The 27,138-nt window shown below is 43.6% G+C and overlaps 1 protein-coding gene across 4 annotated transcripts in view; it reads right to left on the reverse strand.

Annotated features, from left to right (window-relative positions):
• The window catches only part of RAB6A (RAB6A, member RAS oncogene family), a 58,778-nt gene extending 49,235 nt beyond the window's left edge, over window positions 1–9,543 (reverse strand). Inside the window, exon 1 of one of the 4 annotated variants that reach the window (XM_072993431.2) lies at window positions 9,014–9,543. In XM_072993431.2, coding sequence (XP_072849532.1) covers window positions 9,014–9,083 — 70 coding nt within the window. In that variant the 5' untranslated portion in view covers window positions 9,084–9,543. The remainder of the gene's footprint in view (window positions 1–9,013) is intronic. The other 3 variants (XM_072993432.2, XM_072993433.2, XM_078390228.1) reach the window with 3 other exon arrangements.
• Between the last annotated feature and the right edge of the window lie 17,595 nt (window positions 9,544–27,138).

Raw genomic sequence — 27,138 nt, forward strand, 5'->3', positions numbered from 1 at the left:
CAAGCTATCAGTTAAGAATATTACATTTTAAATAACAAAAGAAGTACAATGAAGGTAAGCAAAGTTAAATCCATTTAGAAAGTCTTACTGCTGCGGCACTATCCGAGTGCCTAACAGCAGTAACAAGTTTTAGAAGAGGTAGGCTGTGTTAGTCTGTGGAAGCATATAAGGGGGAAGAAATATAAAAAGAGACAAAAGCATTGTAACACCTTGAAGACTATTATATTTTAATGTAAGCTTTCATGGACTTTCTTAGACCCTTCATCAGACATACGAAGTGGAAAACAGTGATTAACAGATTAATACTGTAAAACATACATGTTGGACTCTAGACAGTCAGTAGTGTCTGGCTGCATTTTACATGTGCCATAATTTATTACCTTTGTTTGGTTTTCAATTATGTAAACATTCCAGCAAGAGAACGCTACCAATACTAGTCTGGCTGCCACATTTTGTATCTGTTGAAGCTTCTATATTGCCTGCCAAGGCAGCTTCACATAGAATTGCAATAATTTATTCTAGAGATGACCAACGCATGGAATAGTGTGGTTAGAAAGGACTGCATCAGTGCAACCTGCCAAAGATTAAAAAAGGCAGACCTGGCTAAGGCAGATATTTATTTCATATTTCTGCTCTTGTACCCTTTATATGAATTCACTGATCACTGTTCTCTTATCTTCAGGCCTGATATCCAGATAATGCTATGAAGTACTTAAAATATCTCTCAGTAATCCATTCCTTAGAACACTTTGCTATAGTAAAACAGAAACATCTCCAGTTTTGGATCACACTCCAAAGGTTAACAAGCAGGTTAACAGGTCCTTAAATTATGGCAGAATGCTTCCGAGAACTCTTTAACGTACTCACATTTGTTTTGACCATTTCAACTTAATAATAAAAATAATAAAAATAATAAAAATGTAATTTATTTTAAAATGATTACAGCTGAAACAAAAATAGATTGTAGTGGTATCAGATTTCATTAATCTAAGAAAGATAGGACAGGAAAATATTATGTACTTGTGGGACTGCATGGAAACCTCAACGACAACTGCAATGCTATCATGGTAATGACAAAAGAAACCTTGAATGATATTCAGTCCATTTATATGGGTGTCCATCATGTGAATAAAAGTTTACATTGAAAACCTCAATGAGAACCAAAGGAAGCACTGGTGGATGCAGATGTTTTTCTGTGCAGACATATAAAGATAAAATGTATGTTGCCAGGAGCTCCTTGGAAATAAGGAGAAAAATGTATGCAAATCATAAGTGATAAAAGATTTTCCGTAAACTGATCAACAGCATACAGTACTGAATTATCAGTTAAGTCTCTGCTTATGCGAACTGCATAGACATCAACAGCCTTAGATATGAACAGTTTATATAGAAGTTAACAAGCTAATTAGAGGAGTAAAACAATACATATATCTATTCAAAACCATGCAAATTACAAAAATATTCTCTTATTATCCTCACCATTACCTAAAGATAAAAACAACCTCTCTATCCATCATAGCAGTGAACAACAAAACTAAGCACCAAGATCAGACCATTATATTAATCATATAACCAGGAAAAGAAAAACAGTTTCACCTGATGCCTAAAATTTAATAAAGTCTACAGCACAAGGGATTCTTTAGGGAAAATACTCCACAACTACGTGGCTATCAGGAAAAAGCTTATTCTCTTGCCCCCTACACTCTAAGCTACTTTTAATAGAAGCATGGAAAGAAGGACTTCAGATATCTCACTTTGAAAGGTAAGGGCTTGATTGTTCAAGACATTACCATCAAAACACTTTGAAATGAAGTAAGAATCAGATTGGCAGCCACTGCACATAGGACAGAACTAGAAATTCAATTTCAGAATGCTTACTTCTACAGTGGTGCCTCGCATAACGATGTTAATTGGTTCCATTAAAAACATCGTTATGTGAAAACATCGTTAAGCGAAACACCATTTCCCATAGGAATGCATTGAAAACTGGTTAATCCGTTCCAATAGGAGCCTATTCAATACATTTCAATGGTGAAAAAATATCACCAAAAATTCAAAAAGACTCAGAACGAAGCCAAATTACTTTAACGAAGGTTTTATTAGGTGCACTAACGATTCCAAGCATTTTAAACATTTTTAAACATTTTAGAATATTTTTAAAATAGCGAAAACAGGGCTGTCAAAAAAAAAACGTTAAGCGAAACAGGGGACCTAAAACTGTCATCGTTAAGTGAAGCAAGGTCCCAAACATCATTATGCAAAAATCCCTCATAGGAAACATCGTTAGGTGAGGCGGCAAAATTTCCAGCAAAGGCCATCGTTATGCGAATTCATCGTTGAGCGAGGCACTCGTTAAGCAAGGCACCACTGTACTGCATTTTGCACTAATTGCCATTTTTAACACCTTAAAAGGGAACCCAATACAAAGTACATTTTAGTAATCTATCTCAGTTATCAGAGGAGAAACCACTGTAGTCACTCTATTGGCCTCCAGAGAGAGAGCAAAATGAAGCTAGCAGAAAGCACTGAATGTCAGAGATTACTTATGCTTCGAATGACAATGATGAAGTACCGGCTGTGAGGAAATAGGAGGAAACTGGAACTTGTAGTCATACAAAGATGGAGTCATGCATGGGTATTCCTTTGGAGGAAAAAGACATTTAGACACTATTATACGTTACCTACCAAAACTAAAGTGTGTCTAAACATCTCTTTCTCATCTGGAATGAATTTTGGATTGCTAACCCTTATTCAGCCTATTATGAGGGCCAGGCACTGGTTAAATACTTCCACAATCACACCTACTTGCAATGCAAAGGAGAAACTGAACTGCATAAGCATACTGATGTAGCAAAGCATACTAGAACTTCCGATGATTATACACAGTAGATGTTAAACAGTGTGGGAGATAAAATCAAAACTAAGCAATTCCCTGCAAACAGGAGTCTCTAATGGTAGTGCTCCCCAATCACCTTTAAAGAATCACCATAAAGGGATACCAAAATTTATGGCATCAATTATTTATTTATTTATTTAATTTATTTATTCAATTTATATGCCACCCACACTACCCAGAGGTCTCTGGGCGGCTTACAATAATTAAAATTCAATACAGTAAAAGATAAAATAATTAAAATACAATTAAAATACAATTAAAATAGCCATCAGACCCACAGCTAATATTATTTCAATTAAAAGCCTTCTGGAACAGGAAGGTTTTGACCTGGCGCCGAAATGTCATCAGCGTCGGCACCAGACGAATCTCAGTTGGGAGGGCATTCCATAGTCTGGGGGCAGCTGCCGAAAAGGCCCTTTGTCTACAAGCCGTCCCTCTTACCTCCTTAAGGGACGGCTCTTTCAAAAGGGCCCCCTGGCTAGATCTTAACTGCCAGGTAGGTTCATATGGAAGGAGGCGGTCCTTCAGGTATCCAGGGCCCAAGCTCAAGAGATCAAAGAACATAATTACACATTCTTCTTTCTCTATCCCCTGAAAAGGTTCATCATAAAAGGAAGGGCAGGACCTTCTGTCCCAAAACTAGGACTGATTTTATTCCGACTTAAATGGCTCCAGGAAGTCAGTCTCATCCAGAGATGGGGAGGAGGAAATTTTCCAGAATGAATTTTTTTCCTGGAGTATTTTCAGATTGCATATTTTTCTTTGAGAAAGTTCCTATGCCATGTATGTCTATGCATTTATTCACAGTTCTCAGAGTTCTTGTACTGCAATAAATTGTATTAGAAATATAAGTATAGGATATGAATTTCTGAAAGTTATTCTCCTAAGGTAAGTACTGGCATATCTGAGTGTTCCCAGGAGGGAACTTATTAGGTATAGGAACTCCTTTCTCTACTTAATGCAGTTGGCTCGTGGCTGGATATGGACCAGATTAGTATTTGCCATCTATTGTTAATTTTCTTCAATAACAGACCAATCATGCTAAATCAAACAATGTTTTTTAAATCACTGAAATTTTTTTCCAGAAAATTCTGCAGTTCCACTTTAACAGAAAACTCATGCCTCATCTAAAGCCCCTTTAACTGGTTAGTGACCACCTGTTCAATATCAGCAACCAGTGTACAGTTGTTCAGGGTGATTTTTTTAAGAAAATGCCTTACTGCTGCTTCCTTCAAGCAGCTGAAGATCATTTCCTCAAACAAGGAGGCACAGCTCATCCCTTTGGTACACTCAACTTTTCCCTCCCTACTATATTTTATCCAAGAGGAAGTCAAGAGTGCAGGTGGTCCCTTGAAGCCTTCTAAGCAAGAAATAATAGTTGGAATCCTGTTGCTTTCAAGGCAAGTAAGATATTTATTGTATGGATTTACCAGTTCCATACTCTCAATGAGTTTACATGGCTAAGCAGGAATTCAAATTCCATCCACTAACTACACCACACAGTATTAAGTATGTAGCAACTGGAGTAGGTCCACTGAATCAGTAAGGATATGGTGAGTCAACTTCACAGGTGCTACCGATTCAATGGGTTTAATCTAGTAAGAAATTACTATGCTAAGCAACACTTATTTCAGGCACTTTGTAAAACTCATCTAACAAAAATAGTAGGAAAATACTAAAGTTTCTTGTTGTAGAAGGGGTAGCCATGTTAGTCTGTGAAAACATTATAAGTAAAAGCAAAAGAGAAATAAAAGGTTAAAAAAAGACAAAAACATGGTAGTACCTTAAAGACTTATAATTTTTATGTGAGCTTTCATGAACAAGCCCACTTCATCAGATATTTTTGTCTTTTTTCCTTTTTATTTCCATTTTGCTTTTATTATAATTAAATTTCTTGAGTATGATCTGCTGTAACAGCAAAACCTAGATCCTGAGGAATGAAAGCAATTTTATCTCCACAACACTTGGCAAACAAATGATAATGGACAACAGAGGGCTTCATAATATTCAGAGCAGCACACAAAATGATCCAAACGTTAGTAAAGCTCCATCACATGACATATATCGGAACATATACAGACAAGCCTGTAATAAGCCAAGTGCCACTCAGAAAGGAATTTCAATAAGGCACCTGTCTTTTAAAAATTATTTTAAAATGTTTTAAAACAATTTTTATTTAGTACTTTTTACTTAAACTTTAATGAGTGTTTAGTAATTTAATAATTGCTTCATAACTCTAGTGACATACCAAATACAGTATATAGAGAGAGTCTACTTTGCTGCATTTATTGTCATTGAGTAAACCTGCTAATGGGCACTTGTTAACAGTATTTGTTTGCACATACAGTATCTGGATTTTCCTTCCAGTTATAGTTTAGTATCTACTGATTTGCTTGATTGCTGCCAGAACTGAGAGCACTTAAGAGCAATTGCATCAACTTCCCTTGCCATTTCTGCATTGCACAGATTGAGTAAAGTTCCAAGGTTTTGCTACCCAGAACAATCTCCTTTCCTCCTAGCTATCTGGAAAACAACTGGATCCATCAGCCTCCGAGGATGAACCATGTTAATAGGTTCTCCACCTCTGCAGAGAAGAATGCTGACAGTAGATCTCAGCAAAGACAAGAACATGTCAACTTCAGAAACAAACAGCTCACAGTAATGCAAAATTTGTTTTATAAATTATTTCAGAATAGAATAGACAGATTATTTTAGAACTGAAGAATCACAAATATTGCTATTTCAGCCCACATAAAAATGTTTAAATCTGATCTCAGTTCAGCAATCTATTTGATTCCATCTTGGCACACATAATGACAGGATAAAAAGTACATCACAAGTACGCAAGACTTTGCTATGTAACTAGAATGTATTTCAAATTGATAAAAGGAAAGAAATCGAGTAAATATCTATTAAGCAGGAAAAAAATCTACTACAGCAAAAGTCCTTCCCAAAGGCCTATTCCAAAGGATTCTCACAAACCAAACCAAATCAGGCCAGACAGCAGGACCCAAAGGTGTCAAGCTAGTACTCTGCCTTCACTTTATCTATACAGTACCGTATTTTTCGCTCCATAAGACGCACCTTTCCATAAGACGCACCAATTTTTTAGGAGAAGAAAACAGGAAAATATAATCTGTTTTCTTCGCTCCATAAGACGCACAGACTTTCCACACCCCTGTTTTGTGGGAAAAAAGTGAGTCTTATGGTGCAAAAAATACAGTATTTACTAGGAACAAATACCTGTCCTGAAATGTGTTTAGATACCTTGCAAAGGAGGCTCCTGATGTATGGAAACTCAACTGTTACCCCATCCCCAAAACCCACAAAGGAAGACTCTTCTTCCTGAGAAATAGACTGATTTTCTTTCACCCACCTCTAAGTAAAAAGGTAATGCAAGCCAGTTTCATGGATAGCCGAATGTAAAACATATTGCTATTTAAAAATAATGTTTTGTATGTTAGCATCTCTATGTATTAAATGCTTCAAACCTTGCCCCCCACATGCTTCTAATTTTGATTGCAAACATTCATTCTGATGTCGTTTACCATCCTGATTGGTATATAACCACCAGGAAACCAGTATTTGTTTACATTTACAAATATCCCTTATACTGAAGTAAGCTGACTAGTCATCCTTACTTAGTACAGTTTGCTTATTGATTGATTGATTAATTTTCATATGCCACCTTTCTCCTCCTAATGGACTCAAGGTGGCTCATAGTCAATTAGAACAACATACTGCAAAACTACTGCAGCAGTACCTTATTACAGTACTGTACTTGATTCTCAGCTCACTACTTATCCATGATCTTTCTTAAGTGAACCTACCATGGATAAGTTTTGGACTCTTCTGCATAGACAATAAATACCTCCATAATTGAACTTTCGGAAACACTCCAAACCTGGAATGTTAAGTTACACACAAAACATGGGAAATCTGGATTTTGTATCTTACCTAAGAAACACAAAAGCCGACTTCCTAAGGAGTTAGTGGGCACACAAGTAAAGGCAGAGTGAGAAAGACAGAGGACAGATTCACTAGGTTAACCATACAGACTACTGTATTATGATTGTTTGAAATAGGTCCCCCCTCCCCCACAAGGAACCTGTATTTAAGTCTGGAAACACATACTGTAGCAGAACCGTCAGCTTCTTCACTTCACTGCAGGCCTGGCAAACCCACAGAAAATGAAGAATATATGAATCAATGGGGTTGTACTTTATTTGTTGCTTAAATATAGCAAATGACAGAACACTGTCAGGGATCAGCATTTCAAAAGGAAAAAAAGGTGAATTACAGCCCATACTAAATTAAATGAAATTCGCATTCTCCTTAATTTTTTCACGTAATTCATGATTTCATTGATTGGAAAACAGGTAAGAGCCCTTTTCTAATTTATTTATCTGTTTCATAACTTTGTGTACCAGCCTATTGGTGCAAAGCTCTATTCTGGGCAGTTCACAATCAATTAATCCAACAAACAGTAACACAACTATAACAAATAAAATCAAGCCAGCTAAAATGAGACAAGACAAAGGTGCCACAAACATCTCATCCTCCTAAGAGCAGGTGCAACAGGAATCACTGTGGGTAACCAAAAAGAATTTCTCTCCTACCTACTAGAAGCAACCAATTTTGAGTTAAAACTGTAATCTTTTCCCTGAAAAAACTAGGGAATAAAGAATCAGAGGACAGTGCTGGACAGCTCAGTGGTTTAGATACTGGCTGCAGAGCCAGAAGCTGGGACTTTGATTCTCATTGTGCCTCTTCCATAGGGTCCCTTCCAGCTTTGCAGTTCTAAAGTGACGAGGATAATTATACAGATGTGAGAAAATATGGGTGACTGTACATTTGTTGAATCTTAAATTTGCACACTTATTGTTTTCAGCTTTTAGGTATTGTCTTTTTAATAATGGATACTGTCCTGTCTTGGGTCCTTTTAAGGAGAAAAGTGGGGTAAAATATTTTAAATAAATAAATAAAATAAATAATAAACTGTTCCCCCAATAAGCTGGAGCCCCAAGAGAACTGAGAAGAGGTTCCACTGCAGCAGACTCTGGACCAAATCTTTTTCTTAGAGGGAAAAGGGCCTTCCCACTGTACAACCTTAAGAAGAAAATTGCAGTAGCAAGATTTCAGAGACAGCCACTAGGCTCCCAGAATGAAATTAAAGGGGGAGAATGCTGAATGAAGAGGAAAGGGACAAGGGTTGGGTTTTTTTTTCCAGTCACAATTCCATGATTATTTAACCACTGCATTTGGGCTGTGCAATCCAAAAGAGCAGGTAGACTCTCTTGACTCCCAAAAATGGGAAACAGAGTCATACACAGATTGGGAGAGGTATAGCACATTTCTATGGAAGGAAGGAGACAAGAGCAGGCTGGAAGCCTGAAATTGTTTTTCTGAAATGGACCTCGAAATATACAGAGAAGGCAATTTAGCAATAAGCAGAAAAGGTACAGGATGGGAGGGAAATGCATGTTCCCTTTGGGGCCGCCTTTGTTTGGATTCTTATCCTAAGAGAAGAGAGGAAGGTAACCTTTTCACAGGTAACCCTTTCCTTTCTTCCCAAAGGAGCCAGGATAAGGAACAGGACCGCTGATTCCACAGGAGAACATGACAAAGGTGAAAATAATCTACGCACCTATGTATGCCATCTTTTAAAAAGCATGCATATATGCAAATTTGAAAAAAAAAGTAGACACAGAGGCATGCACACACATACATAAATAAGACAGATGGATGTTTTTTCCTTCTTCGCCCCACCCCACGATCCGACTTCCCTTCCCCCCCTTCCCACCATTTGTCTAGGTGGCAAAGAGGGGGAAGAAAAAATGAAGTGCGGAGGGGGGGGTTAGAGAGAGAGAAAACGATGAGAATATGAAGGAAATCGAGGACTGCGCCTGGATCGGGGCCAAAAGGGAAGAGAAAATGCTCTGTTGTGAAAGGGGGGGGGGTTCTGAAGAAGAAACCGGAGGCAACATATCCCCCTCTTTTCTCTCTTTGCCTCCTTCTTCCCCACCCCCACTCGGTCAGGATCTGGGCCCAGTTTGGGCCAAGGAGGGAGGGAGTCAGACCGTGTGTCTCCCCCCACACACAAACACACACACTCACCGCTCTGCTCCCCGAGGAAGACGAGCTTGAATTTCCGCAGCGGGTTGCCGAAGTCCCCGCCTGCCGACATGATGAGGAGGAGAAAAAGGAAGGTGGGATCGCCGGTGCCTCCGAGGGGGGGGTCCTCCTCCGCCCCGCCGCTCCCCTCAGGGTGGGTAGGGGGTTGGGGGGAAGGGAGATGGGGGGGTCGGGGTGGGAGAAGGAGGAGGGGGAGGGGGAAAAGAGGGAGCGACCGAGCCTGTGAGAAAGGGAGCCGGCGCCGGCGCCTGTGGAGGCTCCCTCCCTGCCCTCGGAGCCGACTCCTTCTTCCCCTCACGGAGGCCGAGGCGGACGCCCTGGCGCGGCTCTGGCCGGCGGTGGCGGAGGGGAGCGCCGGCAAGGGCGGCGTTGGGAGGGAGGGACGGAAAGAGCGGACGACGGACCAGAGACAACCCCTTCAGCCGCCGCCGCTGAGGCAATGTCGGCCCCGCCTGCGGCCTGCCTCCCCTCAGACGCAACGGCGCCTCCTCAGGGGAGGCGGGCGGCCACGGCGCATGCTCCGCCTGAGCACCGCGGCCCGCCCACACAGCCGTCCGCCAATCAGAACGGGGAGGTTGGGAGAGCTCGCGCGGGAGGACCTGTCCATCAACGCCTTCCCCTTAAAAAAAAACACAAAACCGCCGACGCGCCCCCTTCGGCCCAGATGCGCCACGATCGCGGTGACGCTCGAGCCGAGCCACACTGAGCAAGCGCGAGAGGGGAGGAGGGCGGGACCGGGGAGAGAGGGGCGGGGCGTGGGACTCTGGCAGGAGGCCCTGCCTTGCGTGTCCGCGCTCAAGCGTCAGCCAACAGCCGGCATTGATTGGCTGATGACCCCCTAGGGAGGCGGGACTTTCCTATGTCTTTAATCACCTTTCCTTCTACCTGCTCAGGTGTTCACTGTTAAATGCTTGCTTGGGTGCCCCCCCTTCCTTTTGTTGAATTGTACCTACGTCAAATCTTAGGGCATTAGGATATTATTAAAAGTTCTTGGATGTGTTTAATTACTGTATTTGATGACAACTCAAGTATTATTTTGTAACTTAAAATAATTTTAAATAACCACTTTTTAAACAAATCATGTTAATCAAAACACTATCTTAACAAAAACTATTAATAAACCATTTTACTGTTACAAATTCAAATATTATTAACAAATAATTTTGAACAAATTATTTATTGAAACTGGTTCCCAGCCTTTTTTTTGAGTCATGACCCCCTTTTATTATAGCTCAGTAACCAATAACCCCCACCACCCTATTTGCATAAAATGGCATTTTGAAATGGATAAAGCCATCCTTTTTAAGAAAGCAGAGGCTTCTTTCTCCCTCAGAGGGTCTGCTTCTCATACATACAAATACTGTACACACTTTAAAATCCAACCCAGAAAGGTAAATGAATAAATTATTTCCCAAGGGATATAATACATATAAGGTGACTCACAATCCTGCAGAAAACACTCTGATGCCCTTGGGGAGGGTAATGACCACAAGGTTGGGAAATACTGTATTAAGATTTTAAAAATGTGCAGTCCTTGCGCTTGGGTTGAAGGCAAGTGTGTGTGATACCTTTGTTTGCTGCTATGATATGTGTCAAATGGGTGCGGCACAGAACTTGATGGTCCTGATGCGTAACTTGTATTGTGGACAAGAAGCTAGGTCAGAAAAATTAAAATTAAAATGGTTTCCTATAGGCAAAGGTGTCAGACAAGGGTGCATTTAATCCCCTTATCTGCTCAATCTGTACATAGAACATAGAACATATATGGAAAGCCAGGCTAAATTCCGATGAGTGACGAGTAAAAATTAGTGGAAGAAACATCAACAATGTTATGATGAGAATTTTAAAAATGAAGTTGTCTACTTTGGTTCAGTCATCAGTCCAAATAGAAACTGCAGCGAAGAAATCAGAAGACTGAGACTTGGAAGGCAATTAAGGAACCAGAAAAGATAATAAAGTGTAAAGATGTCTCACTGGAGCCAAAAAAAAAACAAGGTCATCCATACTATGGTATTTCTGATCACCATGTATGACTGTGAAAACTGGACAGCTAAGCAAGTTGCCAGGAAAAAAAATTGTACCTGTTTGAAATGTGTTGCTGGAGGAGAGCTTTGAAGATACCTTGGACTTCCAGAAAGACAAACAAAGGGGATCCTAGAGCAAATCAAGCCTAAACCATCTCTGGAGGCAACCATTTTTGAAATTGAGGCCATCCTGCTTTGGGCACTTCCTGAGAAGGGAGGATTCTCTGGAAAATACAATAAGGTTGGGAAAGGTGGAGCACAGCTGGGAAAGAGGAAGACCCAATATGAGATGGACCGACTCCGTAAAAGGAAGCCAGGGGCTTGGGTTTGTAGGAACTGAGCAGGGCTATTGAGGACTGGACATTTTGGAGATGGGTCATTCATAGGGGTCACCCTGAGAATGATCACTTGATGGCACATAACAACATGTCATACTTTATCTTCATTCCTTTCTGCTGCCTCCTGCCTTTCCCAGCATGATTGTCTAAGGTAAAGGTAAAGGTTCCCCTTGACATTTAGTCCAGTCGTGTCCGACTCTAGGGCTCTGTGCTCATCCCCGTCTCCAAGCCACAGAGCCAGCATTTTGCCCGTAGACAGTTTCCATGATCACGTGGCCAGCGCAACTAGACACGGACCGCCACTACCTTCCCACCATGGTGGTACCTATTTATCGACTCACATTTTTTACATGCTTTCGAACAGCTAGGTTGGCAGGAGCTGGGACAAGCGACGGGAGCTCACTCCATCGGGTGGATTAGATCTTCTGACTGCTGGTCTTCTGACCCTGCAGCACAGAGGCTTCTGTGATTTAACCCACAGCACCACCACGTCCCTTGATTGTCTATTGTCTATTCATAGGCAATACAGTTGAAAACATCTACAACCAAGGTAGGAAACAACTGAGAGATGATAGCAATGTTAGAGTAATATACTGTATATTTATTTAAGATTTTTTTTACCTTGCCTTTCTTCTTACAAAAGACCCAAGGCTCTTACAACATTAAAAATGGTATTTAAAGCTAACAAAATTGAGTATACAAATACTAACCAGGATCCAACAAATACCACGCTAAAAATTGTTTTTAGCCGTTTAGTTGTGTCTGACTCTTTGTGACCCCCATGGACCAGAGCACGCCAGGCCTTCCTGTCTTCCACTAAACATCAGCAGTGCCTAAACACATTCAAAGCAGTACAGTACAACCATTTATTTAATCATCCCACTCAGAAGGCCAATCACTCAATAAAAGCTTGCCTGAAGAGAACGGTCATTGCCCGCTTCCGGAAGGGCAACAAAGATGGAGCTAGTCTGGCTTCCAGTGGCAGGGAGTTCTAGAGTCTGGAGTAGCCACAGAGAAGGCCCTCTCCTGTCTCCCCACCAAACATATCAGAGAAGGTGGCAGAACCAAGAGAAAGGCCTCCCCTGATGATCTTAACACCTGAGCAGGCTCATAAAGAGAGACGTAGTCCTTGAGATAGGTTGGGCCCAAGCTGTTCAACGCTTTTATAGGTTACAACCAACACTTTTAATTCTGCTTGGAAATGGTAGCCACTGGAGCTGCTGCCACTACTGAGATGGGGGTGAGTATTCTCTTTGGCTTCCTTCGTAAAGCGCTCTGTTTGCAGGTGGTAATGCAATTGGTGTGCATTTAATTCATGCCTTGCATGGAATCCATCTGACATATCATTTTGGTTAGAATGATGCTCCCAACACCCTCAAGCCGGAAAGGCTGGCACTCTGACCAGTGGCACCTACCCTTTAAAAGCAGTGCTCAGACCAGGTTGGGGGGGGGGGTTCAGAATTGTAGAAACAGTATAAAACTATGCAGGCAGATTTCCGCTGCAGTGATTGTTCACAACAGTACAGCTTAGAACGTAATTATACAGCAATGGAACCCATTATCTCGAGAGGTGTTGAGTGCTCCAACATTGGAGGCATTCAAAAGAAAATTGGACAACCCTCTGTCAGATATGCTTTTTTGGGATTCCTGCCTTGAACAGGGGGGTGGACTTGATGGCCTCACAGGCCCTTTCGAACTTCATTATGCTATGACTCCACTTTTTTTTCTGGATTACAACTCCTAGAATCCATACCAGCCAACATATCCAGTATCAAAATCAGAGATACTGGAGTGCATAGGTTGCCAGCTGATCGGGTGTGGGGAGATTACTTTCAAATGCTCTTTTGCCTTTATCTTGCCTTTATATTCTGATGACCTTTTCACAGCGTGGAGATACTGTTAAAGTCTACACGTCAAACCATTGTTAAAAGTACTGCTGCAGTGACTGGTAGACCTCAAATTATAAAGATTGACAAGCATACAGAATGGATTGAAGGAAGGGACCTGTAAATGGACAATTTGGTTTAAAAGGATGACCCTGGCTTTCTTCTTGAAAAGCTTTCTGTCTCTTTCCTTCAGAGCCATTTTCCAAGATGACAACAGGAAATACCGAAATCCTTTGTGGTTCAGGCTTTGAAGTGAGTTACTAAAAATGCTTTCATCATGGGGATGGAATAAGGATAATGAGCAAACCTCAGTGGGCCGGAAAGAGTGGAAAACGACAGGAGCGCCACTTGGTGAGAAATGCAGAGGACGTGAGTAGCTGGTGGAGCTGCTATTTTAGCAAGCGTGGAGCCTGCGCAGAGAGGGGGGGGTCATGATTTCCTATCTCTGTGGCAGTGTTTTTGAGCTCTAGGGTAGATGCCCTCCACCAACCAGCAACGTCCTTGGCAATCCAGTGACTCTACTAATAGGTAGAGTTTTCGCACGTAGGAAACCTTATTGAAAACGGAATCAACAAGGTTTCCTACGTGCGAAAACTCTCTACCGAATAATAGAGTCACTGGATTGCCGAGCACATTGCGGGTTGGTGGAGGACATCTAGCCTAGAGCTCAAATAAACTGCATTTTATTATTTGAAGCACAATCCCCCAGAATACCCCACCTAGTCAGGAATGGGGGATTATGGGAATAACACCAAAAAAAAAAAAAAAGGTACACTTTGATCAGCCAAAATACCTTGCAGGGTGTTTCCTGCTCAAGCTTCAAACCGCTCCCATCCCCTTTCATGGCAATTAGTCATTTTGTGTTCAATTTGCACATTCAATTTTCCTACTCCCTGCTTTTAGGCGTTTTATTAAAATGTAATTTTGTAAACGTTAATGTCCCCTCGAAAGCTCGGAACATCTCCCCCTTGTTGCTGTTTTGACTCCATAGGCCTCATAAATTGAACATTAGATGTATGTATTTTAATTTATTTACTTATTCACATACTATTTATTTATTGAAGGTCGGGGGTGCAGCTGTCCAAGTCTCAAGGGAGGGAGGAAACCGCCTCAAGCCCTCCGAAGTTGTCCTGCTATTGAACATGCCACAGACGATGAAAGAGATTCCAAAGGGCCTGGAAAAGGCATGAATTTTATATTAGGAAGTCCTGTGGCACCGCACTTTAAAAAGCAGCTGGCGAAAACCACCCAGGCCAGATTCGGGGAGTGCATTTGAAACTCTGCCAGGTGTGTACTGGATGGTTTCCTGTTCGGCCATTTGTGCTCTCATGTTGCTTCTCTACTTTGATGTCCCTCAATTAAGGACCTCAGATGGGGGTTTACAAGGTGTGGAAGGTCTTCCGAGAGTGGTTTTCCCACAACCACCTTGTTACATACAGCACTGATGTTACCTGTCTGTCATGGGTTTGGAGGGAAAGTTCCATCCTATGGGGAGTGGAAGGCGGGACATCAGGAGGAGGGGCTGTACTGTATAAATATGAGATGCTGAGAGATGCTGAGAGACACTGGGATGTGACGAAGCAGCAGCTGGGAAGAAGAAGCTGTTGTGGGAGTCTGTGTGTCAGACAGGGTACTTCTGTGTGTCAGAGTACCAACCTGATAGGTTCAGGTGTCTGTTGGTTAGCCAGAACTGATAGGTTCAGGGTCTGTGCTTTAAGTTAAGGGTTCTGGGTGAACCAAACTGTATGCTTGTATGTGTGAGAATAAGCCACGTTACTTTATCTTATTCACCTGATTGTTTTATTTTCCCTGTGTGTATTTAAAATAAACCTTATTCTTTTTATTGTTTAAAAATCCATCCCTGGTCTGTGTGACTTCTTAAAGGGAATGGTTGGTGGCAGCTTAGTGTAACTGTGTGACATATCCCAGTAGGTCTGGGTTTGTCACATTGATTGGTGTCCAGCGTGTGGGATACGACTGGTCCAGTTGTCCAGTGGTCCAGCAAAGCCTTGGCAAGTGTGCCCAGAGCAAGGGGGGTCTAGTCAGGGACAGTCTGAGGCGCGTAGGTAATCTTCTAGGTGTACCTCACGGGGAGGTGCGCTAGTAGAAGAACGTGCCAACTGGGGAGACTTAGATTAAGGTGCTCTGAGGTAGCCTAGTTTTGGCGGGAAAAAGCTGAGGCAAAACTGCGTAGTAACAGTGATCTAGCTTGCCAGCTGAGAGGCCCAGCAGAGGGGGGTAGGCTCTGACTCGATACTGTTGCAAGTTAGTGCTGAAGAACAGCAGCAATCTCTAGGGAGAGCTGGTTCTGAGGCAAAAAGGAAAAAAGTGGTCGTTTTATTCTGAGGCTTGACTTTTTAAAGTAGCCTGTTCTGAGGGGGGATTATGCCCTTGACTCGAAGCCAGATGGCCGAAATGAGTGAAGTGAAAGACCCCCAAATTGACCAAGGTTCTGAGGAGGAATTTGGCTCAGTGCAAGGTGACAGCACAGGAGAGCAAGACCCAGAACTCAGAAAAATACTCCTAGCCCAACAGCATGAACTGAGGGTGAGGGAAATGGAGGAAAGGGAAAGAGAGAAACAGCGGCAATTTGAAATAGAGAGAATGGAAAAGGAAGAAAGATTAGAGAGACAGAGAATTGAATTGGAATTGCAGAGAGAGAAAATGGCGTTTGAATTAAAAAAATTGGAACTGATGAATCAGAACAATAATAATAATAGGGATTCTGAGGGAGGCCAATTGTCTAAAGCTGACCTGAAGAAATTCCCTGTGTACCACAAGGGAGATTGTCCTGAGGTGTTCTTTTCCTTAGTGGAAAGAGCGTTTGTGGATTTCTCAGTGAGGGAAACTGAGAAGATGACCATCATGCGATCTTTAATCAGTGGTAGCCTGGCTGAGGTTTATGCCGAGATGCCTGAGGAACTGATGAAAGATTTTGCAGAGTTTAAAAAACTGGTGTTTGCCAGACATGGGATAAATGCGGAGCAGCTGAGACAAAGATTCAGGTCCCTCACCAAGAAACCAGAGCAGACTTTTACCCAAGTGGGGGCCCAATTGGTGAGGCTGCTTGAGAAATGGCTATCGCAGGAAGGGACAGAGACCTATGAGCAGCTTAAAGACTTGATAGCACTGGAACAGTTCTATTCAGTCCTGCATGGGGAATTGAACTTCCAGGTGAGGGAAAGGAAACCGAGGTCTGTGGCAGCAGCCGCAGAGATCGCAGATTTTATTTCCCAAATAAGAAAGCCCTTGGGTGAGGGGAAATCTGTAGGTAAACCCAAAGAAACCTACAGCAAGTACTCTCAGGGACCAGGGAAAAACCAGCAAGGGGGAGGGGCCCATGGTGAAGGGAAGCCCTCAGACATGAAACTAAGACCTCAGATTTTGGAGGGAAAACCAAAACAAGATGAGAGAGAATCAAAATACACCAGAAAATGTTATTTCTGTCAGGGAAAGGGCCATCTAATCTCAGAGTGTGAGAAATTAAAGCAGCTAAAAGGAATGGTGCCTCAGAATGTTAGTGGGACCAAGCCAAAAGCTGTGTTCTGTGTCCAGAAAGAGCAAGGCTCAGTGTCACTGAGGGAGCCTGTTGCCATGGCTACTCAGTCTGGAACAGCTACCTCTGCTGATCAGGCTGAGGAAAATGGTCCTCTGGTGGAGGTAAAACGCTGCTTGCTGGTGAAAACAGATTCTCAGTTGTTTGAGACAGCCGGGGTGGACGTAGGAATACTTGACCGTCAGTATAGGGGGCTGCGGGACACTTGTTCCCAGGTAACCCTGTGCCATCCAGATATTATTCCTAGGGAGTTTATAATCCCAAATGAGAGCATGAAGGTGGCAGGGATTGAGGGGCAGGTAATCTCTCTGCCAGTAGCAGAGGTACCTGTCAACTTTCAAGGCTGGAGGGGAGTTTGGCGGCTAGCAATTTTATCGACTCTGCCAGCAGCCGTGCTCGTGGGAAATGACCTGGCTGAACATGTGAAACGGGTGCTAGTGATTACACGCTCACAAGCCACCACAGGGACAGTTCAGGGGGGTAATGATGAGCCAGAGACGGAAGCAGAGGGGAGTTCAGAAGCTGTGGTGGAAACCTTAACCACAGACAGCAGATTTGGACAGGAGCAAAAGGCAGACGCCACTCTCCAAAAGTGTTTTGAACAGGTGACTGACGCCCAGCTAACACCTGAAACCCCAGTGAGATTTCTGGAGAAAAAGGGGATTTTATATAGAGAGACCCTGAGGAATATCTCAAAAGGGGGAGATGGGATCAGAAGTCAGCTGGTGGTACCTGAAAAGTATCGCCCTATGATCTTACAAAGGGGTCACTCTGACATGTCTGCTGCACACTTAGGGGTGAAAGGGCCCCTTGATTTGATCAAGCAAGATTGGGAGCAGATCACCCAGGATGACCCACAAGATGTTGTGACTTACATAGACACCTTGATGAATGACCTAAGGAGAAATCTAGAGCTGGCAGCAGAAAACCTGCAAGCTCAGAAGGTCAGACAGAAAACATGGTATGACCACAAAGCTAGAGAGAGGCACTTTGACCCAGGGGAGGAAGTGCTTTGGCTTAGGCCCTGCAGAGAGAATAAACTGCAGCTCAAATGGGCAGGACCATATAGGGTCATTTCCAAGATGTCAGACCTGAACTACCTAATAGAGCAGGAGGAGAACCAAGCAAGGAGGGTGGTTCATGTGAATGCCCTAAAACCCTACTACAGAGGGGAACAGAGGGTTTTATTCGCGATAAAAGCAGCTGAGAGTGAGGAAGCTGAATTGCCCTTCTGGGAGGGTAGAGGGGAAGTAAAATACAACCCAGAGGAGGTAAAGATCAGTCCTGCACTCACCCAAGACCAGCAGCAAGAACTAAAAATGCTGCTTAGTAAATATCAACAGGTGTTTTCCAACAAGCCGGGGATAGTGAAGGGAGTGATGCATCGGATCCACACAGGAGATGCACCCCCGCAGGCAGTATCCCCATACCGAGTAACGGGACCCTATAGGGACAAGGTGCGGAAGGAGCTGGACGAGATGCTGAGGGAGAACATAATCGTCCCCTCTTCTAGTCCTTGGTCCTCTCCGATAGTCCTTGTGGACAAGCCTGATGGGAGCATTAGGTTTTGTGTCGATTACAGGAAATTAAACCGTGTAACCACTCCTGATGCCTACCCAATGCCCAGGCTAGATAACCTGATTGAAACCATAGGGGGTTGTCGGTTCATCTCATCATTGGACCTGGTAAAGGGATATTGGCAATTAAGAATTGATCCCAGGGATCAAGAAAAGACTGCCTTTTGCAGCCCTTTTGGTCTCTATGAGTTTCGAGTCCTGAGCTTTGGTCTCAGAAATGCACCAGCCACATTCCAAAGGCTGATGGACAGCCTTGGCAGGGCTCAGTGACTTTACAGTGGCCTACATTGACGACATAGGGATCTTCAGTAATACCTGGGAAGATCACCTGATACACCTGGAGTTAGTGCTGCAGAGGTTAAGTGCAGCAGGGCTAACAGTAAAGGCCAGCAAGTGTCAGCTGGGTAGCCCAGAAATAAAATACTTGGGTCACATGGTAGGGGGAGGAATGATAAAACCCCTGGAGGCCAAAATAGAAGCTGTTCGTGATTGGCCTAGACCCAACACCAAGAAAAAAGTCAAATCATTTCTTGGGTTGGTGGGCTACTACAGAAAGTTCATCCCGAGGTTTAGCGAGATTGCGGCTCCGCTGACCGATCTGACGAGGAAGAAGGCTGATGACCGCATCCCGTGGACCAGCGACTGTGAGGCGGCGTTCCAGAGGTTGAAGGAGGCGTTAATCAACTATCCTGTCCTGCGTGCTCCAGACTTCGACCGGGAGTTCATCATCTACACCGATGCGTCTAACAGCGGGGTAGGAGCAGTTCTGTGCCAGGAGGATGAGAATGGTGACCAGCATCCAGTGTCCTACCTGAGTAGGAAACTTCAAAAAGGTGAGAGACATTTGGCAACCGTGGAGAAGGAGTGTTTGGCCATAGTCTACGCGATCCAGAAGGCCAAGCCTTACATCTGGGGAAGACATTTTATTCTGTGTACTGACCATTCACCACTGCAATGGTTAAAGACTATGAAAACCCACAATAGCAAACTTATGAGGTGGGCTTTAAACCTACAGGACTATGACTTTGAAGTGAAGGTGGTCAGAGGGTCAGTGAACTGTGTTGCTGACGCCTTATCAAGAAGACCTGAAGAATGAAGACGGCGAAAGAACATGGACTATGTGTATATAATGATAACAAAAAGTTAAATGTACCTGTTTTTCTGAATTTGGTTTGTATGAATAAAGGTAAATTGATGTAATGTATATGTTAAATGTTTAAATGCCTATTTGCTATGGTTTAACTTAGAATGTAAGTATAAGTAAGTATAATATGGTATGTATAACTGTTGTTGTATGTTTTATTCAGGTTGTTTTTTGGTGAAAAGCACCTTAGCTTTCCCCCTACAAAACAACTTATAAAGAGGGGAGGTGTTACATACAGCACTGATGTTACCTGTCTGTCATGGGTTTGGAGGGAAAGTTCCATCCTATGGGGAGTGGAAGGCGGGACATCAGGAGGAGGGGCTGTACTGTATAAATATGAGATGCTGAGAGATGCTGAGAGACACTGGGATGTGACGAAGCAGCAGCTGGGAAGAAGAAGCTGTTGTGGGAGTCTGTGTGTCAGACAGGGTACTTCTGTGTGTCAGAGTACCAACCTGATAGGTTCAGGTGTCTGTTGGTTAGCCAGAACTGATAGGTTCAGGGTCTGTGCTTTAAGTTAAGGGTTCTGGGTGAACCAAACTGTATGCTTGTATGTGTGAGAATAAGCCACGTTACTTTATCTTATTCACCTGATTGTTTTAAAATAAACCTTATTCTTTTTATTGTTTAAAAATCCATCCCTGGTCTGTGTGACTTCTTAAAGGGAATGGTTGGTGGCAGCTTAGTGTAACTGTGTGACATATCCCAGTAGGTCTGGGTTTGTCACACACCTCTCTCCCCGGTGAGCTTCCCTGGCCAAGTGAGGATTTGAACCCATCTCTCTTGTGTCTTAGCCAGACACACTCGTATCTGCTGTCGGACGCTGGCTCTCCATAAACCTTGTGCCATCTTTGCTAGGTAAGGCATAACACTTGACATTTTGGGACCCCCCGTTTCCCGCATCGTTCCGGCAGGTTGTGATCATAAATTTAACACTTAACAATTGTGATTCTCAGAATTTTTTTTTTAAAAGCCAAGTGTGCTGCTGATTGACCGTCCCATCATAGAGCTTAAAGCACGCTTTCTGTGTTTTTTTTACAGTTATATTTAGGCAGGTGGCACATTTCAGAAACCAGCAGACACCAAAGCAAGCCAGTCCCCGTTCTGGTACTAATACTGGAGTACTAAACCCAAGGGCAAAGTATCCTGGCACGTCACTCTTTCTGTCGAATGATCATCACGCTTTGCAAGCCAGCTTTCTTAAAACCAGCTCCCTCCCTCCTCCCTGGCTCTGTGGTCCCCACTCTGCCACACTCAAGATGGCTGCCCCTTCCAGCCGGGAGGTGGGTGGGAGCCAATCAGAACGCGGGGAGAGGAGGGTTGGAACCAATGCCTCTTCCTCTCGCTTTGATGGACGGGCAGGCAACCCAGTGACGACAGGACCGCGGAAGCCCAATCCCAGCTGAGCGGGGCGGGGCGGCCGTGCCAACGTCAGCATCCCCGGGAGATGCCCGGGGTTTGAGCCGCCCTGGGCTTGGCGCGTGCCACGTTTGCACATTTTTGCATTTAGAGACTGCAGTCACTCCAGGCTGGCCACAGTCCTCGGGTTTTTTTTCTCTCTCTCTCTCACTCTGGATTTTATACTGCCCTCCTATGCATTCTGTCTTAGAGGCACCCCCCACACAGTGTTTAAAAGGGGCTTTACTTGCCCACTCAAGGGCATGCAAATAAAAATAGTCCCTCTGCACCCCGGTGGCACACACGGGTCTGAGTCACGATGTGTGGGTGCCTGGCGCTGCCTGCCTCCAAGGTGATTCATGCCCTGCCTTGATCTTTCCAGGGCTCCTCCTCAGTCTTCAAGGCCAGCTCAGATGCCAAGGAAAGAGAGTCTTCCCCCCCCCACCCCACATGCATTCTGATGGTTTTGGGTTCTCACGATGGTGCAGCAACAAGGGGGTGGGTGTGATGGGTGGATCTAACTTCTTTTTCCAAAGAAAGAAGCCTAGGTTTCTGCTCCGAGGGAAGAGGAACCTCACCAGCTGGGTGCCCCGGAAGGTGGTCGCCCTGTAGTACTAGAACTCTGTTGCATGCTGTCAGGTCCCCTCCGATTTATGGCAACTCCATGAATGAGTGATCTCCAGCACCTCCAGCCCTGCTCAGATCTTGTAGACTCAAGTCAATGGCTTCCTTTAGAGAGTAAGTCCATCTCCTATTTGGCCTTCCTCTTACCCTGATACCTTTCACCTTTTGTTGTTTAGTCGTTTAGTCGTGTCCGACTCTTCGTGACCCCATGGACCAGAGCATGCCAGGCCCCCCTGTCTTCCATTGCCTCCCGGAGTTGGGTCAAATTCGATGACACGGTCCAACCATCTCGTCCTCTGTCATCCTCTTCTCCTCCTGCCTTCACACTTTCCCAACATCAGGGTCTTTTCCAGGGAGTCTTCTCTTCTCAAGAGATGGCCAAAGTATTGGATCCTCAGCTTCAGGATCTGTCCTTCCAGTGAGCACTCCTCAGGGTTGATTTCCTTTAGAACTGATAGGTTTGTTCTCTTTGCAGTCCAGGGGACTCTCAAGAGTCTCCTCCAGCACCACAATTCAAAAGCATCAACTCTTTGGCGGTCAGTCTTCTTTATGGTCCAGCTCTCATTTCCATACATCGCTACTGGAAAAACCATAGGTTTGACTATGTGGACCTTTGTCAGCAAGGTGAGGTCTCTTCCACCTTACCCAACATTATTGTACTGTATTTTCCAAATAATTTGCAGCCTCAGTTTTAACATTTTTGCTGCTGGAGAGAGTTCAGGCATGATTTGATCTAGGACCCGCCCCTTGTTCATCTTTCTGGCACTCCAGGGCATCCACAAAGCTCTCTCCTCCAGCACCACATATCGAACAAATCAAAACATTTTCCCCATCATCTTTCTTCACTGTCCAGCTTTCACACCCATACAGGGGTGACTGGAAATGCTAGACCTCTGGATGACTCGAAATGCAAGCCTCAGCCTTAGCAATGCGTTGCAGGGGAGAGCAAGCACTGATAGAACCACAGTTCATAATCCCTCTGCTTCTATTCCTGCATTCTCCCAGATTTCATGATGAGTCAGAGGAAGCTTCTTCCCTGCTTCTCCAAAGGATGACAAATGCCTCAGGAGCAAGCTGATTTGAACTGAAATAAGCTCTGGTGTACTCCACAAAATTTCAAAGTGTGCACGTGTCAGAGCTGGGAAGAAGTTGCTACAAATAGCCGGCATTACGTATCATGCTTGGGATAACGAGGGCAGCACGATGTTGTTCTTTTAACAAAAAAAGACTCTTGTGGTAAGTTTAATTTGACATGAGCTTTCTGCCTCCACCCACAAATGCTCTCGATGTTTTCCAAAAATGGATTTTGATGACTGGTCATGATGTTGCTCCTTAAAGAGTAATCAATGTGGTTTGGTTGTTACTCCTTGGGGAGGGAGAGGGGTTAATTTTGAGGGTTTTTTTAAAGCTGTCTTTGCAAGTGCACTTTCAAACAAGAAGCCATTAAAATGCAGCACATAGTGATGCATTACTCATACATTTCTCTTTAAATAAGCAGCAATAGGAATGAGAGGCTATGAAAATACATGCCTGTGTAAAATCACAAAGAATGATGACTAATTAATGACTTATTTTTTTTTCATGTTTTAAAGAGGTATTTGATATTCTGGGATGGAACACATCCGCTCTTCATTCATTCTATGAACACATGGGAATGGAGTGGGATCACACCTGGGAGCCTTGCTTGGTTGGCCGTACAAAATGAAGCATGAATTAAAAGGGTCCACTGCACAGAGAGGCTGAGGTGGGAAATGTTGATTTCTTTGGACGACAAGCACCTAAAATTCCTTGGCCAGCATGCTGATATCTGGATAGCTGACTGTGAGCAAATGGCTTCATAGCACAGTGGTTAAACTTTAGCCAAAACTCTGCTCAGGACCCGGGTTCGATCTCAGGTAGCCAGCTCGAGGTTCACTCAGCCTTCCCTCCTTGCCAAGGTTAGTAAATGGAGTCCCCAGCTCGCTGGGAAGAGAGGAGGACAAGGTGTAGCCTGGATAATTACATTGTAAACCACCCCAAGAGTGCTTAAAATGCGATGAGGCAGTATATAAGCAGCACTCTCTGGTTTGCATGTACATCTGTATGAGTGGCAGCATTTCAGGGATGTGACGGGCAAGTCCTGACTCAGCACTTATGCATATTCAGTATAGACAGAACATCTATTGTTCAATGTAAAATATGAAGCCCAATACAGTAGACCCTCTACTTACGGAATTAATCCATATTGGAACGGTGGCTGCAGGTCGAAAAGTCTGTAGGTCGAGTCTCCATTGGCCTATAATGCATTGAAAACCAATTAATCCCGTAACCGGCCGTTTTTGTTCCATTTCGGGTTTTTTTTTTCCTGGTCTGTAGGTCGATTCTCCAGCTGCAAGTCAAACCTAAATTTTGCGGCCAGAGAAGTCTGTAACTCAAAAAGTCTGTAAGTGGAACCGTCTGTAAGTCAAGGGTCCACTGTATCCCCCAGACAGGTGCAATAGAGATGATATAGTGCCACCTAGCTAACGCCTTCTGCTCCAGTCTGAGCTTTGACGTGGGTGTGCGCGTGTCAGGTTCCCCGCTCTGGGCCTACGCTTCTACGTTGGAACTAGTTTAAATGTGGCCAAAGCGCAGCCCTCCCAAGGTTGCCTGTTAGCTCAAGGGATTGACTAAGTACAGCACTCCAGATGTTGGGTGGTGAATGCCGTCAGCCCCAGCCAGCACAAAAAAAATGGTACAGCATGCTGGGAGTTGTAGTCTAGCAATGGCTGGTTTAGCAACGTTGTCCACCCCTGGTTTAACTTTCCAGCTGGTGGGGAAAACAAGCTGAAGTGGGTGGGCTGTGGGCAGGAAGAGCCGGCTGGCGAATAAAAGGCAAGGAAGCTGTGGAACACTGCCATATTATGGCATTTGAACATTAGTAACTTTTTCCATTACTTTGCCCATGAGCGAGAGATTCCTGGATGCTCCTCAGTGTCAGAGTTTTTGCAGTCTCGCATGCTGCCTTTAGTAGGTTTGGTTGGGAGGGACCTTTCTGAGCTGGTGTGACTGTCAATCCATCCGGCACTGACCAATCGTTCCTTCCTTGTCTCTGAGTTCAAAGAGAGTCCTGCCTCTCTGCTCTGTGTTCTCTTTCCCTTTCCTTAGTTGAGATCTGTTGTAGAAAACAGTCGTGTTTGTCGGTTTGTTGTTTGATCCATTCAATTGTAAGTAATTACTTTTTTCTACTGCGGATGGGTCAGAGTACATTGTTGGGATTGTAAGTACCAGTAAATGAAAAAAAAGGGATGGACAAATAAGGGAAACTTTAAGCTTTTCTGCTCTGTGAATCCCTGCATTTCTGCTGCAGAATGTCACCAACATTTCAGTGCCCTGCAACACTCTGTTGATCTCTCAGTTTTCAGGCAGACACTGACCCCTTTGCAACCTCAGCAACAGAATGTTACAGAATAAGGAATAGTGCGCCTGCTATTCTTACTTTTTGAGCCACTCTCTGCTACCTGGGAGCCTGCTAGAAGGACCAGCTGGCAAGCCCATGCGACTTAATCTACTGTATTTTCCAAACATGTTGATATGGACTCTTGTCTAGTTAGATGCCCACACTCTCCCTAGCAGAGACTATGAGCTTCAAACAGGACACAGTTAAGTCAATATTCCTAGCTAGGTTTTATTTTGCAGCCATGCAGGATCTAAATTTTATTTATTTCTTTGTTCTGGGCCAGAAGAATGGCCACTTTCTGCTGAATGTCCAGCATTAGGTCACATGAAAGAATCACATTTGAAAATCTGCTGTTATTTCCCTCTCCATCATGACAGGGACAGGAAATGGACATTCAGACTTCATTTTTTATTTTATTTTTTGCTGTTCTGCCCCTTTTCCTTTCCCCATCTCTCTTTCCCTCGTATTTTGTAACATCCTTAAGGAAGGGAAACTAACCTATAAAAGCTTGGACACGGTTTGGGGGGCCTTTAAAAAAAAGCTAGGCTAATAAAGACATTACGAAAACCACAGCTTTTATTTTGCAAAGCCTGGACAGAGCTTGTTTATGAAAGATCCTCTGGAGAGAATTAATTCTGGGTTGCCATAAATGGGAAGTGACTGAGCAGTACCTAACAACACCAAAGGGACCCCCTTGCCCCAGAAGTTTGGACTCTGACCCGTGTACACATGGCTTCTCCTTTCTGGAGTTCATCAATCCCAGCTTTGGTTCAATAAAGACTTTGCTTTCGCCACGTAGGCTATTTGGTGATAAAGCCCAGCTGATAAGGACTGCTGTGCCTTCATCTCTGCACATGCACATTTTCGACACACCCAGTGTCCTGTTTTGGCTGAGGTTTTTTTTTTGGTGATGTGTAAGTAGCCATCGTACCAGAGTGCTCCAGGTCACCCATTTGTGTCGTGGACGCTGAAACATGAGTCATCAGTTTGCCCCATTTGGAGGGATGATCTGAATTTAGTCTATTTCTCTCTCCTCTGTGGCTGAGCACACGCTGACCTTAACAAGGCCGTTTGTTTGCCAGACACTGCTAGAAATTGGAGGTGTGTGTGTTCATGTTTTTGGACTGCAATTCCCGGAATTCCCCAAGAAGCATAAACTAAGACCACAAATACCTTGAGTAGAAAGTACTGTAATGGATTTCCTGCCTCTGCAGGGATTTAGACTAGAGAGGACCTCTGGAAGTTTTCCCGCAGTACAATTCTACGACCTCATGGATGCGTTTCACAAATAGTGGCAGTTATCCAGCAGTGTTCGGAGTGTGGCGGGAAAGTTGATATCTATTTATGTATGATTTCTATTCTTAACTGTTTTTAGCTTTAAATATTGCCTTGTAATGATGTATGCCACCTTTGAATACTCGTTTTGTTCTTAAATATTGTCTTTTAATGATGTAAGTCGTCTTGGGTCTTTTTCTAAGGAGAAAGTCCGGGTAAATATATTTTAAAGAAATATGTATTATGTACCCTGTTTCTCTGAAAATAAGGCCTAACCTGAAAATAAGCTCTAGTATGATTTTTCAGGATGCTCGGTTGACTCAGCCTTCCATCCTTCCGAGGTCGGTAAAATGAGTACCCAGCTTGCTGGGGGGACAATGTGTAGCCTGTATAATGAAATTGTAAACCGCCCGGAGAGTGCTTGTAGCGCTATGGGGCGGTATATAAGTCCAATAAATAAATAAATAAATAAATAAATAAGCCCTACCCCCCAAATAACCTCTAGTTAAGTGAAAGCCCACCCTCCACTCTTGTGCAACAACCAGATGACATGACTGTATTTGAATAAACATAGATTGTACATGAAAAAAATAAAGCATGCCCTGGAAATAATCCCTAATGCGTTTTTTGGAGCAAGAATTAATATAAGACTCTGTCTTATTTTCGGTGAAACACGGTATGTATGTATGTATGTATGTATGTATGTATGTATGTATGTATGTATGTATGTATGTATGTATGTACCCCCCTCATCTCGCATAGCATTGGCAGTTGTTTTTCTGCTCAGAGGGGGGAAAAACTGATTTTACTCCAACGACCAAACGGTCAGAAAACAATGAATGAGTCCAGTCTCACCGTTTCCCTCTA

The sequence above is a fragment of the Pogona vitticeps genome, chromosome 3, assembly GCF_051106095.1.
Source record: "Pogona vitticeps strain Pit_001003342236 chromosome 3, PviZW2.1, whole genome shotgun sequence".
Classification (NCBI taxonomy): domain Eukaryota; kingdom Metazoa; phylum Chordata; class Lepidosauria; order Squamata; family Agamidae; genus Pogona; species Pogona vitticeps.